Raw genomic sequence first — 15103 nt, 5'->3', positions numbered from 1 at the left:
GGCTGAAAAAAAGGCTAAGGCTGCAATATGATGCACACACACTAAAGAGTAAGTCCCATGGAAAACAGTGGACCTTCGGCATACATATGGGTGGCGTTGCCTCTTAATAGCATTGTATATATTTGTATAAGGTGCAATTCTGGTCTCCTTGCTTAAAAAAAGAAGCACAGTATAGCAGGAGAAGATGTAGAAAAGAAAAGAAAGGATTATAGTGAATGGGACAGAAAAAAGCTGTAACCATTAGGGACTTTTTGCGTAGAAAAAAAGGCAGTTCAGGGGAAAACCTTTATGAAGTCATTAATAATCCAAGAAAGAGACCAGGGAGGAACTGTTATCCCCATCTGTCAAAATACAAGAAGTTGTGCTCTTTTGTTGAAATAAGTTGGCAACCAAGTGAAGTGCATGTGCATGTACATAATGCATGTGCACAGTAAGTTTTAGAACTCATTGACATGGGATGTTGTGGTGGAAGTGAGAATAAAAACAACCTTTAAATGATTTGATTCATACAGTGAGAACAGATCTGCCAGTGATTACTAAGTATAATAGACAGAAATGGAGTATATCTCGGAATACAAAATGTTGAGGATTAATAACCGAAGATGGATATTGCTATCATGCCTTGCTTTTAGGCTCCCCATGTTCTGGCCTGGTTATAGGAAGAGAGGAATCCAAACCAGACAGAACATCAGTCCAACCTCATGGGACAGCTCTGGTGGTGTTTTATTATCATGCCAGGAAATGTTTGCAAGAGTTAAGCCTTCTTAAAACAGGGGACACTGTCGGCTTGCCATTGCCCTTTTAAAAGTTTAATGCATCCTAGTTCACCAATGTTCTTGGATGCTTCTCGCTGCGTCTCTCTTGATGAAATATTGGCTTCCCCACCACAAACATGGAGTTTTCCAAAGCAATGACTGAGCTTTATAGAGAGATTCTATGTACCTATTAATGTGAGTACATTGTGGCCATCATCTTTAGTGAAGATGATGTGATGCTTGTCCAGAATTTCCCTTCCTTAAAACCTCTTCCTTTTAATTTGATAGTTATTACACAGGTGGGTGGAAGGTAGATCTCCCAGTGTTTTGAACTTCAATGCCCAGAAGCCCCTGCCAGCATGACTAAGGGTCAGGAATTCTGGGACCTGAATTCTAAAAGATCTGCAGATCTATTTTCTGTCCACCCCTGGCCAGCAGACCTCAGGATACGAGACCAATACCTGCACACACATCTCTCTCCTCACCTGACTGAAGGTTTTTGCTAATCTTTTAAGTAAGCCCTCAGAAGTTATTAGCCTGCAAAATGTTTTACTAGCCTGGTGTTATGTGTCTAGTAGCCTGAATTTCCATGCCTTCCTCTGCAGCCAATATAGAAACGCGAGCTACTATCTGTTAGCAGCACAACTAATTAAACATAAACCCTGCCTTCTATCAAAAGACTGATGGAGGAAGGGCTTGGGTAGCAAGAGTATAGCCCTGTTTCAAATTCCTTAAGCAAACAGCCCCCGTCACAGCTCTCCATCTGTAACATGAGCATACCCTGTACCCTATAGGGTTGCTCTAATGAGAAATTGAGGGAAGGCAATGTCCAATTCTATCTCTTTTTTCTGCCCATATTGCCAGGGTCTAGCCAGGAGGACATCCTTTCAGAAGAGCCAGTAAAGAAAATGCAAGAAAAGAGTTTTCCCATCGGGCACTTGACCGAAGAGGAGAGGTGATGGCTTTGTAGCTAAGATCATTGTAGTTCAAGACATCCTTCAGGAAGAAAAGGATAAACAGCTCTGGGCCAAGATGAATTACAGCACATCCACTGTCAACACTTTGTACCACAGTGGCACAACCACCTCTGAGCCAGACCGTGGGACGGCTGTCGATGGGACTGGATCGGAAACTGCTACAATGACACCTGAAACCAGCAGCTTTAACAGCACCAAGATTCCAGATGTTGCCGGCAACAGCCCTGGCATGGGGACCATGCTGCTGTCCTTTGGCATCATCACTGTGATTGGGTTGGCTGTTGCTATGGTAAGACATTGTTCTTTGGTGGTTCCTGCAGGAGGTTGTGTTGAAGAGGATGGGGACCGAAAGATTCACTGTGATAGAGTGCCTGCTTAGCATGCAGAAGGTCCCAGGTTCGATCCCCGGCTGTTCCAGGTAGGGTGAGGAATGAATCCTGCCTGAAACCCTGGACAGCAGTTGCTGCCAGTCAGTGTCGACAATACTGGGCTAGATGGACCAATGGGTCTGACTCAGTATCAGGCAGCTTCCCATGTTCCTAGGAGCTCCACTTTAAGATTTCAAGAAGTTTACAAAAATGCCTAGACTGGTCCTGTCCTTGGGCATATATCTTGTATTCAACACTGTAGTTTAACTGTCTTGGCCTTCTCCAAAGACTCCTGGGAATTAGTCTAGCTGGTGTGCCAAAGTTTGTTTGAGATCCGTAGCCCCTATCCCATCACAGAATTGCCATTCTATAGGAAGAGGGAATACCTATTAAGCCAGTCTAAGCTGGAAGTGTGGATATAGCCTAAACACCTTGGGGACAGATTATTTGAAAGACTGTCTGCACCTGTATTAACCTGCCCAGGCCCTAAGATTGGCTCATTTGCCCAGCAATAAAGGTCTGTTGGGTTGGCAGGGTACAAATGATGAGGCCTTTTCTGTAGTTGCCTTGTCTTTCTGGAATGCTGTACCATGGCAGATGCACCCTGCCTGTTTTTAAATGGACATTAAGACCTGGTTATTCCAGCCTGCTTTTATATTATAAATTGGAGTTTTTACTGATTCAGGATAGATAAGTGGAAGGACTTCTTCACACAGTGCATAGTCAAACTATGGAATTCGTGTCCAACAGTTTGGATGGTTTTAGAAGGACGCTGGATAAATTTCTGGAGGAGAAAGCTGTCAAAGGCTGCTAGTCCTGACGGCTTTGTGCTACCCCCAATATCAGAGGAAGTTTGCCTAGGTACACCAGTTGCTGAGGAACATGGGCATGAGGGTGTCCTGCTTGTGGGTTTCCCATGGGCAGCTCCTTGGCCACTGTGTGAACAGACTGCTGGATAAGATGGACCCTTGGTCTGATCCAGCAGAGCTCTTCCTATGTTCTTATGTACTACTGCTATTATTATAAATGTTGTATGCTGCTGCTTTAATTGATTGTATTTTATAGTTCATTGTTGTATAACTTAATACTGTAAACTGCCTTGGGGAGGCTTCATCTCAAAAGGTGGCCTAAAATATTTTAAATAAAGGCCTGGTTCCAGACATGCAGTGAAATCCTATGCATGTCAATAAAAGAGAGTCTTCTCAGTTGTGGCACCCCGTTTATGGGATGCCCTTCCCAAGGAAATTTGCCTGGCATCTACGTAGTTATCTTTTCAGTGCCAGGCAAAGACCTTTCTTTTCTCCCAGGCATTTTAGAGACCTATTTCTAGATTATTATTGCTGTTCTATCTATTCCTGTGTTGTTTCTTTTGTATTTTATTCTTTAAAATATTTATATTACATTTTGTATTTTAACTGTCTGTATGGCATTTTAGTCTTTTATCGGTTTATAATCTAGACCAGAGAACATTGGTTATTGGGTGGATAAAAACCATATAACACATAAATGTTTACTAAGAAATCAATTCTTTTGGGTTCAGTGGGACTTATTCCCAAGCAAGTATGTAAATGTGTACTTACCTGGGAGTACTTCTCACAGAATGTGATGGGACTTGCTTAGAATTATGTTGAAAGTTGCCTATGGCCATACTACCTTGAACACGCCTGATCTCGTCTGATCTCGGAAGCTAAGCAGGGTCAGGCCTGGTTACTACCTGGATGGGAGACCGCGTGGGAATACCAGGTGCTGTAGGCTAAAAAAAAAAAAAAGAATTATGTTGAAAGTTAGTTATACTTAGGTCTCATTGAAATCAAAGCAAAAAAGTAATAATGTTTAGTAACTCCCATCAATTTCCATAGGAATTGTGCAACTAATTTAGTCTGGATCCAATCCACACCCTTTAACCATCAGTTTCTCAACTCTGCATGTAGCTTGGGTGAAACTTCAGTGTCTATAACCACATCATAGATACTATAAATTTTTAGTAAATAATGTATTCAAAACTTATGCAACAAGCAAGTTACGTGCCCATTGCCCCATCCATCAATTTCTTGTGGACTTAGTAGGTCCAAGTGTGTACACAGATCACACATACCTGCAAGAGCTGCTCAATTCATTTTAATGGAATCAGCAACTCCAAGTCTGCTTTGTTTATATGATGATGATGATGGTGATGATGATGATGCCAAATGCCTGGGAAAAGAGAAAAGATAACAATGTTGGCGCCAGGTGGGGCAACATTTATTTATTTTGGTATATGAGACTCTGCTGCCTCCATTGGAATGACTAGAGATCCTGTCGTTGTGTTCACTTTGGAGAAGTACAAGCTCAGACAATATGTTTGGTACAGTATACAGTACAAGCAGGTTATGACCCCAAATCATTCCTGGGAAAGACTCACCGATCATAGGGAAGTACTTTGATTTTAAGAATGCAAGAAGAACAGTGCTAGATTAGACCAAGGGCCCATCTAGTCCAGCATTCTCTTCACACAGTGGCCACCCAGTTGCTGTGGAAGCCCATGTGTAGGATGTGTGTGCAATAGCACCCTCCAGCACATGTCTCCCAGAAACTGGTACACATGGGCATATCGCCTTTGGGGGTGAACTGTAGGTATCTTGCTAAGTATGAGAATTTGGTAAAGATAAATTGGATGCCCCAGCAATTCTTTCCCAGTGTGGAAGAGCACCATCCATCCATTCATATGTTTCCCCAGATTCTGCTGCTTTTCTCCATAACTGGGGTAAAGTTCATACAACTGCTCCCTCTATTCAAAGTATCCATTTCAGTTACCCAGAGCAGGGCATCTTGCGGGAAATATGCTTACAACAACAACCATGTTTTTCTGTTTTTATCCCCCCCTAGGTTTTGTATATCAGGAAGAGGAAACGGTGAGTGCTCCCCGCTCTTGGGTAAAACAGTGTTTAGCACCTCCTAGTTTCTGTATCTGCATGTCTCCCACAATGACCTCCATGTTTAAACAGCAGAGGCTGAACCAAATCCAAAGATGGCTTCTCCAAGTTTAAATGCAAGTTTGGGATCAGCAGAAACAATACAGTCTCTGCTCAGAGGATGTAGATTTTTAATCAGCCTTCCCCAACCTGATGTCCTCTGGGTGTGTTGGGCTCTATCTCCCAGCACCTCTCAGCCAGCAGGCCGAGGATGCTAAAAGTTGTAGCCCAACATATCCGGAAGACACCAGATGGGGGAAGGATGTTCTAAATGGTTGCTGAGCAAATATTGGGGAGTTGGAGGGTTTCTGTTTAGTCTGATGCTTCACAGTGGTGGAATTCTCACTCTCCATTTCCCCCTGTAGACTAGAGAAGCTACGGCACCAGCTCATGCCCATGTACAACTTTGATCCTGCGGAAGAACAGGATGAGCTGGAACAAGAGCTGCTGGAGCATGGGCGAGATGCTGCATCTTTGCAGGCTGCCCAGAACAAGGTAATGCCGTTTCTTCCCTATCCAGCAGACCATAAACATTGGAAGGAATACTGTGATCATGGCTCCAGGCAGTGGGGTTCCTAGGAGAGGGTTGTCTGTGCCTTTTCCCCTCCGGCTCTGCTGCTGCCATTTTACAAACTAAGCATGAGCAATTAAAATCAATTTTAGTGCCAAAAATCATAGGTTGATTTAAGTAATAATTAAGGATTAGCTAAAATGATTGCAGAATCCTTAGTAGATAGATCGATAGGATGTCCATTGCTTTGAAATCAGCCCCTTTGGGGGCTAGACAGAGACTTCTGCTACCCACCCAACTCAGCTTGCATTTGTGAGCCAAGCTGTGGGTTTTCCCCAAACGCTGGGGACTTTTTCAATACTTTTTTTTTAAAAAAATGTCACCCACAATGTGCACAAATAGAGTTTTGTACAACTTCTGGCTGAAATTTGCACTACTCTGTGCAACCTGTGACAGCAGTTTGTGTAATTTGCATGACTTGCAACTGAAATGTCTTTCTTATTTATTTATTTGTTTATTTATTTCATTTCATTTCTATACCGCCCACTAGCTGGAGCTCTCTGGGTGGTTCACAAAAATTAAAACCATTTTGTGTAATTTGTGCAAATTGCGGCCGTACTTTGCACGATTTGTGCAAATTCTGTGCCAGGTTGGGGAAGGCTAGATTTTTTTGAAATTGATCCTGGCATCTTGTACCTGTAAAGCAGGAGTGAGGAAGCTGTGGCCCTCCAGATGTTTTTGGACTCCATCACCCCTGACCAGTGCCCATACTAGCTGGGGCTACTGGGCATTGGAGTCCAACAACATATTCTGGCCTCTGCCACTGTGCTACAGACCCTTCCCTCATGCCACAGTGCAGAAGTGTGGACTTTTGATAAAATATTACTACAAGGTAGCATCCATGCATTGAAGCCAAGATTATTATATAGTGGAACAACTGGATGCAACTCTCAAATGCTTTCAAAAAGTGATGAGGAAGAGACACTCGGCATATGTTCACAAGTAAAGCCGATCTCCCATTATTACTTTTTATGTTTCAAACTGAGCTTCTGCATTGAAGGCAAGCTCTCGAATGAAGCCAAGGCTCCCGTAAAGTTCTGGTGAGAGGAGGGGAGACGCTTTAGCTGATTTCACAATATTCTTCATTTTCTCTGTCGCTTTTCTCTGAAAGCCTGGCCAGCGGGGACAGGAAGAGCTGGTATGTTTCTACCAAGGTGGTGTGAACTGTGTAGAATAGACTTACCTCTTGTGCTAGAACCCATCCTTTGTTTATTCATTCAGTCGTTTCCGACTCTTCGTAACTTCATGGATCAGCCCACGCCAGAGCTTTCTGTCAGCTGTTGCCACCCCTAGCTCCCCCAAGGTCAAGTCTGTCACCTCCAGAATATCATCCATCCATCTTACCCTTGGTCGGCCCCTCTTCCTTTTGCCTTCCACTTTCCCTAGCATCAGCCTCTTCTCCAGGGTATCCTGTCTTCTCATTATGTGGCCAAAATACTTCAGTTGTGCCTAGAGTAGACCCATAGAAACCTCATGGGTGCTTTGGGGGAATTGGTTGTGGCTTATGCGACCAGATGGGCAGACTCACACTAGTGAAGAACCTCTTCCTTTCCATGTTGATAGGTAGGAGTTAGTAGATCAGCCCTAAGAAATTAGTTCTGCAGAAAATATCAGCCTTCAAGACAATTGATTTAAGTGGGGCAGGGGAGCCTAGAAAGAACTAATTGAGAACCAGTGTATGATTCCTTTTCTTCTTGCAGGCAACACCTGGGCTTTGGAGGGATGGGCAGCCTGGGGAGAGCTGTGAGTACTTGGGCTGACCTCCAAGGGGAGCTGTCCCTGGCCAGACACTGGGTCAGCTCCCTGTAGAACAGGGCAGTGGAACCTCTCTCAGCCTGAGGGCCAAATTAAGTTTTGGAGAAGCTCTTGGAGGGCTACATTCCAGTGGGGGATGAGGCCAGAGGCAAAAGGGACAAGGGCCAAATACCATAAATGCCAGTATATTGTAGCTTATTTATTTATTTAATTTAATTTATAATATTTCTTGGCTGACTTTCAGGGCAGGAGCCCTCCCAAGGTGGCATACAACACTGACACACTGACAGGTGGCATGCTAAGCCTTGGTGGTTACGATTTTTGAGGGAAGCATTATGACTTAGCATGTCATGTAGACCATTCCTAACCATGGTGGCTACATAACCATGGTTTAAACACAATCACTAACCATTGGCTGCAAAAGGGTTAGTGGCTGAACCACGGCTTAGCATGTTGTGTGAACCATTCCTAACCATGGTGGCTACATAACCACAGTTTAAACATGCTTACTAACCATTTGCTGCAAAAGGGTTAGCAGCCTAACCATGTCTTAGCATGTTTTCTGAACAGGCCCAATGTAACACACATAATAGTAACTGATGTGGTAATAAATACAACAAACATTCCAAAAACCAACAGGCAGCAGCATAAGACAAATCCTACTACTCACAACTGCAGTTACAAACCAGTCTGAGGAAACATAATTGGCAAAGCCCCAAACAAGCAAGTTTTCAATTAGCATAGAGTCCAGGAGGACTCCCAGACTATGCACTTGAACTTTTAGGGGGAGTGCAACCCCATCTAAGATCACTTGTAAATCTCTGTCCAGAGTAGTTGGTACCTCCATCTTGTCTGGATAAAGTCTCTGCATGTTCACCCTCATCCACCACAAAACAGCCTCCAGACACTGCTTCAAGATTTCGACAGCCTCCCAGGATGAGTAGAGGGAACCGAGAGATAGAGCTAAGTATCATTGACATACTGATGGCACTTCACCTGTAAATCACCAAATGACTGGTGGTTGGAGAGAAAGGGTGTGTGGCCATCTGAGGAGCTCTGGAGGGTCAGCTTGGAAGCCTAGGTGGGATAAATTTGGCTTCTAGGCCTGTGGTTCTTTAGCCCTGTGGTGGAGCACGTCCAAGAGGAAGGAAGCAAGGCAATGAGTTTGGGGTACTGCTCTAGCCATCGTTTGGTGCAAATTGCTGGCTTTGATATCCCTGCAGCCAAGGTGCTGTATCTCGTTTCCTCACAGAGAAGCTGTTGTGATTGAAAGGGGCCATGCCCTTTCCCTCAGGCGTTGGCTTTGGCAGGGTGGGGAAGCCGGCTGCTGTCTCTGGTTGCAGTGGTGACTTCGTGAGGGTTCTGTGGAGGTGGCAGGGCCACCTCCACAGGCAAAGCCAATAGTGACGTTGCTGGCTCTTGGGGCTCCTCTCCTGAAGTGTCTCCAGCACAACCAGTATGTCTAGCACTTTCTCCGGGTGTAATTCCTGCCCCTAGTCTTTCCTGTCCTCTGTCCTTAGGAGCTGAGTCCGGGGCCACGGCAGTAGCACTTGCAAGCCCTGCATCTATTTTAGGTTCATATTCCTTCCCATCCCACATTCTGTTTTTTCTCCCCTAACAAGGTTTGTTTAAATGACTACTTCCTGCCACCCAGGTCATCAGAAATTAAGAGATTAGTTGCAAATGGACTTTCAGGACCACATGCATCTTTAAGAACCTGGCTCACTATACCTGTCATTCCCAGGTTTTCCTTCAACTAATCCAACTAATGGTGTGAATCCGGATTCCTGAAGCAAAACCTTTCAGGCCAGAGAGCAAATGAGGGCAAAGTACATGCATATTTCTTGCAAATCTCATTTCTGCACCTCATCCTTTTTTTCTGATTTCATTGTAGACAAACCAAGGGGTGCTCCAGAGACCTAGTCGCCTTGTGTTCACAGATGTTGCGAATGCCATCAATGCATGAACATTGCTTCCGCTACTGGAGACACAGGAGGACAACGACGACCAATTAGCAACTTACCATGGATGGTATCCCCTGATTCCAGCCGGGGAGAAGGTGGCAGGAACCAATTTATGTCAGGAAGGTGAAGACTGCTGATGCTTCTGTTGCCATCCAAGACCCCCATGTGACTACGCTCAGAGTTTGATTGGTAATGCCAATACCAAGTGGCGTGTGATGAAAGATGTGAGGTTATTTGTAGATAGGTTGATCAGAACATACATAGTGACAGGTTAGTGGTGGGAACCAGAGCATCAATTTCCAAGGCCTTTCTCCATTGGGTTGTTGTCGTCAGAGCCTCCTAGCTTCAAAGTCTTGCAGGTTAACCCAAGCCACCCCATGCAGTAGACTGGAAAGATGACACCCATTGCCAATTCTGTGGTGGTAACTTCCTGGAGCTGGAAGCCTGGGCAGCTGTCTCTATCGTGTTGCTGTAAGCATATGATACTGTCTCAGGGCACCTGTGTGTGCAGCTGGTTGCCCCATCCCATGTTTCTTCAGCTGCCCTAAAGCATGACCACAAGGTCTAGATGTTTCCTTGTGACCTTCTATGAGGTTTCTCCAGCACCAGGTTTTCTGCCAGCTAGCCTTAGAGAAGAGAAACGTTGGGGAGATGGTGCTGTGGATGGTGTGATCAGTGTGGCTTCTAGAGGCAGGGAGCTCTCTTATGACAGAACTACACCCCCTTCTGAGCATTTATTGATACTGCAGGGAGTATAAGAGTCTTCGAAGTAAGAGCAGCAATATGAACTCATGGATCTTGAGATAATTCATCCTGTCTGTCTTCAGCCAAAGACAGTAAGCCTCGGCTGAAGAGCAATCACTTTTGGAAGAATATTGTGTGCACATGTTTGCTCTTGCGTATGCTTAACAATCGGAAGCCAGTTCATCTCCATACAGAATGGGTTAAAAGCTTGATCCAGATCTATCTGCTCCCCAGGGCCAGCATTTCAAGGTTCTTTTCTCTGTTCTTTTTTGCCACTCCTAAAATAGGCAAGAACATTACAAGCAAAGAAAAAAAAAGAAAGGATAATGCTACACTTTAAGTACTTAGTTTTGTCCCTGGTGGTGGTGGTGGTGGTCTCGTGTTCCATGCTAAAGAAATTCCATTTTGTTTTGGTTTTTGGTGACAACATAAAGCCGATTTTATTTGAATAAATTATATGAAGTAGGCGATCTTCCATAATTTAAAATTGCACACTTTATTTTCCTGCACTTTAAATGGCATTATTTGTTTGTTTGTTTATTTAGATAACTTATATCTTACTTTTCCATTAAAAAAATATAGCACTCAAGGGTTTGAAGAGTCAGAATTCAGATTTTGTTCCGTTGCAGTGATTTTGGGCATGGGACCAGTTGGGATTCATGTAACATTAAGGAGCCACAGTAATGATGCAGAGGAGGCTGTGCTGAGCTCCATGTTCTTTATAGTTTAACTGAGATAGTTCAGAAATGTTTGCATTTTTTCTTCACAGTTAGGAAGATCATGAGCTTGCTCCTCAATCTCTCGCTCCCTCCCTCCCTCCCAGTGATGGCTTACATACTCAGGAATATGTAGCAGCACTCAGCTTCTGCATTTGTTCATGCTTTGTAGTATGATTGTCGCTCTACCTATGTCTCAATCCTCCTCCCACCGGGCTATTTCTTATTTATGTATTCATTAGATTTCTTTCCTGTCTTTCCATTTTCCATGATCAAGAAGGGAAACAAAATCACTGTTTCGCAAAATAGCTACAACCAGTCTGGATAAAACACACACAGAAGCACACCTATAACAGGAACAATATAGCAAATATATCACATCTTTATACGGGAAAATGATTCTTGATGTACATTTTGGAGAGCTGGTTTTAGGCTCGTCTGCTACTGGCAGTGGGTGTCACCCTATTATGCCATCAAGTGAGCACAGGGAAATGCAAAAACCACAGATTTGGGAGGTTGAAAATCCCTCCTGTTAACCAGGATCACTGTGAAAATCAATCCCACCCTGTGCTCTCCCTCTCCTTCCACCAAGAAGGCCACGTATGTGTCTGTCCCTTGGATCTTCGATAAAAGTGTCAGGAAATTTAAACCTTCCTTCCCCGTCCCCCACCCCAAATACCCTACCCAATACCTGATGCTTTGAAGCCTGCATCCTACTGCCAGCTGCCTTCTTTAAATAACAGCTTTCCCCAACCTGTCCCCCTCCAGATGTATTGGACTACAACCCCCAGAATCCAGCTGGTGGCTGGGGAATTATGGGAGTTGTAGTCCAACACATCTGGAGGGGCCCGAGTTGGGGAAAACTGCTCTATAGGCAGGGCTGAACAGATGACCTAAGCAAAGCATCCTGTTTTGACAGTTGCCAAAAGAAAGTATGTGGGACAAGTGTGGTGAAGAATTGTTAGTGGGAGTGGGACGCTATGGCAGGTTCAAGCAGCAACACTTAAACCGAGAAGTGGTATGAAGAGCACAGATAATACACTGTCATTGTAGGTGTTTGTGTGTGCACACTTTGGTGCGGGTTTGAACTCAACCCCTTCTCATCAGGGCCAAGGAAACTGCAGTTCTAGCATAGGTGGACTTTCATGCTGAGGTTCACTATCCGTGTCCATAGTCCAGTTTCTCTCTTCCCTTGGTAGAACGTTTGTGTGACATAGTTGTTTTCTGCAAGGGGATGGCTGTAAGTCACATGTGGCTGGATCTTTGCCATCGCACAGGTGAGTTAGTGGTGTGATATATGCATTTGTATATCTGTGCTTTTGCTGTATTGTCACCAAATGGGTTTTTTCCAATGCATGCACTTTGTTAGACAAAAGTGGGGTTTTCTCTAGATCCGTAGAACCGTTGTGTAGAGGTGAATTCTGCATATGACTGGCATGTCAAATTCCATAAATTGAAAAAAAATTCAGGCTGTTGAACTCCCCCTACTCCAACATATATTCCTTCCATTTGATGATCTACATATATACAATATATCAATAGGACCGCATTGACGTAATCATTAGTAACACAATTGCCTCCGTTTACTTAGCAACCCCCTCAAATGAATCCAAGGGCTCAGTTGAATCCACAATTCAGAGTTCACCTTAATTCAACTTCTTTTACAGGCCAATTCAACAGGATCGTTGGTTTTGGGGGCATAGAGCGGGGGTGGGGAACACATGTCCCCCAGATGATTTTGAAATACAACTCCCATCATCCCGAACAATTGGCCATGCTGGCTGGGGCTTCTGGATTCTGGAAACACCTGGATGGCCACACAGCTTGCTCACACCAGCCATCGAGGCCACTGATAAACTGGTGGAGTTTATGGAGGCAGTGGCCCCAATTCCAGACTGCTGTCAAATAGCTCTGCTCTGTTGACATCTGTTTGGGAGTGCTCACAGTAGACACGGCAGGCCCATTCACACCAGACTTTTCAGAGGGTGACCATTTGGCCACTGTTGGCCTCCGACAATGGGCTGTTGGGACAGTTCCCCAGCAGTGCTGATTCTCCATCGCTCTGTCGTGCCTGCATTCTTTTCCTCTTCCTTCTTTTCCTTGATGATTGCATTTATACTTTAAGCATCCTCATCACTAAAGCAAAAAATTAAGAACTAAAAGTGACTGGCAAAGGTATTGTGTTTGCTAAAGGCAAGAACATGCTCTCTCAAGTGCTGTTAACTTGAAACCCTTGCCATTCTCAGGCACTTGAAAGCATAGAGGCTGAGTGATTGAACTTCCTGCACATTCGGTACAAACGGGCACTTCAGTCGTAGGCTGTTGCAGAAAAATATACTGTACAGCAGCCGACCCCACCCGGCATCCTCCAGTTGTGTTGGACTACACCTTCCATCACCCACAGCCATCACATGAAGTGACCTGCTGGGGATGATGGGTGTTACAGTCCAACACATCTTGAGGCTGCCTGGCTGGGGGTAGGCTGCTCCATAATTATGGCTGGTCCTGGGAAGAAAGCAGGTTCTGACCTGTTCGTTTTGCTCAGCAAGCTCTGCTCTCTGATCGTGCTGATCACTTGACTAAAAGAATGGTGCCGGCATTTGCTAGACTTGTACCGCAGTATTCTTCTAATGCAATAGCCCTTTTGTTCGTGGCACTTGGAAGTATCTGCATATGGTAGGATAACTGTTACAATATGTCCCTGTATTCGAGATGTTATTAAAATATTTACTTGAAATCAAGTGTGGGTTTTACTTGCTTCCTTCTTTGGTCTTGCTGATCCTGAAGAGTTTTACTTGGTAGGGATGTGCTTTGGATTTGGGAGGAATCTCGAACTGAATCAGGATGATTCAGACAGATTTCGGAGATGCCTGAACTGAAGCAGACAATCCAAATTTGAACACTTGTAAAGATTTGGAATTTGGAAGGACACAAGAGACGCAGACATTGCGTCTCTAAAAACTGAAACATTTCTCCGTAGAAATGTATAAAGAAAACACTAGGTTGCGGGGGAGAGAGAGGAGGGAGTGAAATTTTGGGACTGGCATCTCCATCTTCCCACCATAGCGAATTTTTTTACCAGGGCTCTCCAATACCAGTGCTCTGGGGGAGGGACGTTGAGGTAATATATCGCAAGACTGGTCCAACGTTCAATGCTTTTGCCAGTTCTCTCACTCAGGAGCAAGGATGCTAAAAGAGGCATTGTGGAGTCTGTGGGACCCGGGATGGTGTAGCATCGGGTGCTTGCTTGGAAAGTGCTGGATTTTGATGAATCTTTCTGACACTGTATGCTCCACCTCCATCACCCACTTCTGCCCGATTGCACTTTCTGTGACTTTGATGCCAATTGTGTAGGGAACAAACCTGTCTTCTGTTGTTTTCCATACATTGTAACTCTTTAGCCACTGTCCTCCAGTTTTGCAGGATTCTGGTCTAAGGGCACTTCTACGACATACACCATTTTCATATCCTGACAAATTTAATCCAATTCTACCAATAAATTAAAGAGGTATCAGCAGTTCCCTTTTTTAAAAATAGTAATAATCATAATTTAAAGGCACAAAAATCCTTGCATTTGTTCATCTGAAATTTTACAGGCAAAATCCCCTCATAAGGGACTACTGTGCCTGAAAATTTCATCCAGTTTCCCCTCCCGCCCCAAAGAAAAGTTATAGCAGTTTGTTACTTTCCATTCCAATGATGCATGAGGATTTGGATTTCCGAATCAAGTTTCGTATTCAGCTGTGAGTTGAAGTGGGCGGCCTTCAAATTGGTCTGAGCCAAATCAGGCTGTTTTCTGAAGCTCCAAAACAGGGTCCAAACTGAATCGTGTGGTCGGTGCACACCTCTGGTAAATGGATATCAATATTTTGCCTGATACACATTGGCTTTCCTGTAGTAAAGCTCCTTTCTACACAACATTTAGTAGAGCCCTTCTTGTCCAGCTGCAACAGACTGGGATGGACAAGCGGATAGGAAACGTACTGCAGATACCTGAGTTTTTCCTTTGTTTCTCTGCCATCTACTTCTAAAAAACAAGTTAGATGGTAGCACAGACGTGGCTGCAAGATAGGTGGCTTTTATTTCTCATTCTCTTGCTTCCTGATGGGGGAGACTGGACTTATTTTGGGACCTTCCATGTTCCCTACAGCCTTCCACCAGATTCTACCCCCTATCATCCCTGACCATGGTGGCTAGAGCTGATGGAAGTCGTAGTCTGAAAGTTCTGGAAGGCATCAGGGTGGGGAAGGCTGTAGGGTGACATGAGGGCCACGTTTCCCTGTTATGCAGAGCGAGCCTGAT

General features: G+C 44.4%; 1 protein-coding gene and 1 non-coding gene across 2 annotated transcripts; both read left to right on the top strand.

The window, feature by feature from the left end:
- Positions 1-1628: 1628 nt before the first annotated feature.
- Positions 1629-9429, top strand: C3H3orf18 (chromosome 3 C3orf18 homolog). Its single transcript, XM_063123371.1, has 4 exons — positions 1629-2021; positions 4966-4991; positions 5417-5546; positions 9272-9429. The coding sequence occupies exons 1-4, from the start codon at positions 1788-1790 to the stop codon at positions 9341-9343; spliced, it is 462 nt and encodes a 153-aa protein (XP_062979441.1). The 5' UTR covers positions 1629-1787; the 3' UTR covers positions 9344-9429.
- Positions 3737-3855, top strand: LOC134397066 (5S ribosomal RNA). Its single transcript, XR_010025344.1, has one exon. It is a non-coding gene; the product is annotated as a 5S ribosomal RNA (ribosomal RNA).
- Positions 9430-15103: the final 5674 nt, after the last annotated feature.

The sequence above is a fragment of the Elgaria multicarinata genome, chromosome 3 (assembly GCF_023053635.1).
Source record: "Elgaria multicarinata webbii isolate HBS135686 ecotype San Diego chromosome 3, rElgMul1.1.pri, whole genome shotgun sequence".
In the NCBI taxonomy this organism is placed as follows: domain Eukaryota; kingdom Metazoa; phylum Chordata; class Lepidosauria; order Squamata; family Anguidae; genus Elgaria; species Elgaria multicarinata.
The sequence above is the reverse complement of the archived record's forward strand: the minus strand, read 5'-3'. Positions and strand labels throughout refer to the sequence as shown.

What these genes read in the sequence shown, in the direction of transcription:
- C3H3orf18 (XM_063123371.1), top strand. Translation starts at nt 1,788, where the DNA reads ATGAATTACAGCACATCCACTGTCAACACTTTGTACCACAGTGGCACA. An exon ending in TATATCAGGAAGAGGAAACG is followed by an intron (nt 4,992 to 5,416) that starts GTGAGTGCTCCC and finishes TTCCCCCTGTAG; the next exon opens with ACTAGAGAAGCTACGGCACC. An exon ending in TGCAGGCTGCCCAGAACAAG is followed by an intron (nt 5,547 to 9,271) that starts GTAATGCCGTTT and finishes ATTTCATTGTAG; the next exon opens with ACAAACCAAGGGGTGCTCCA.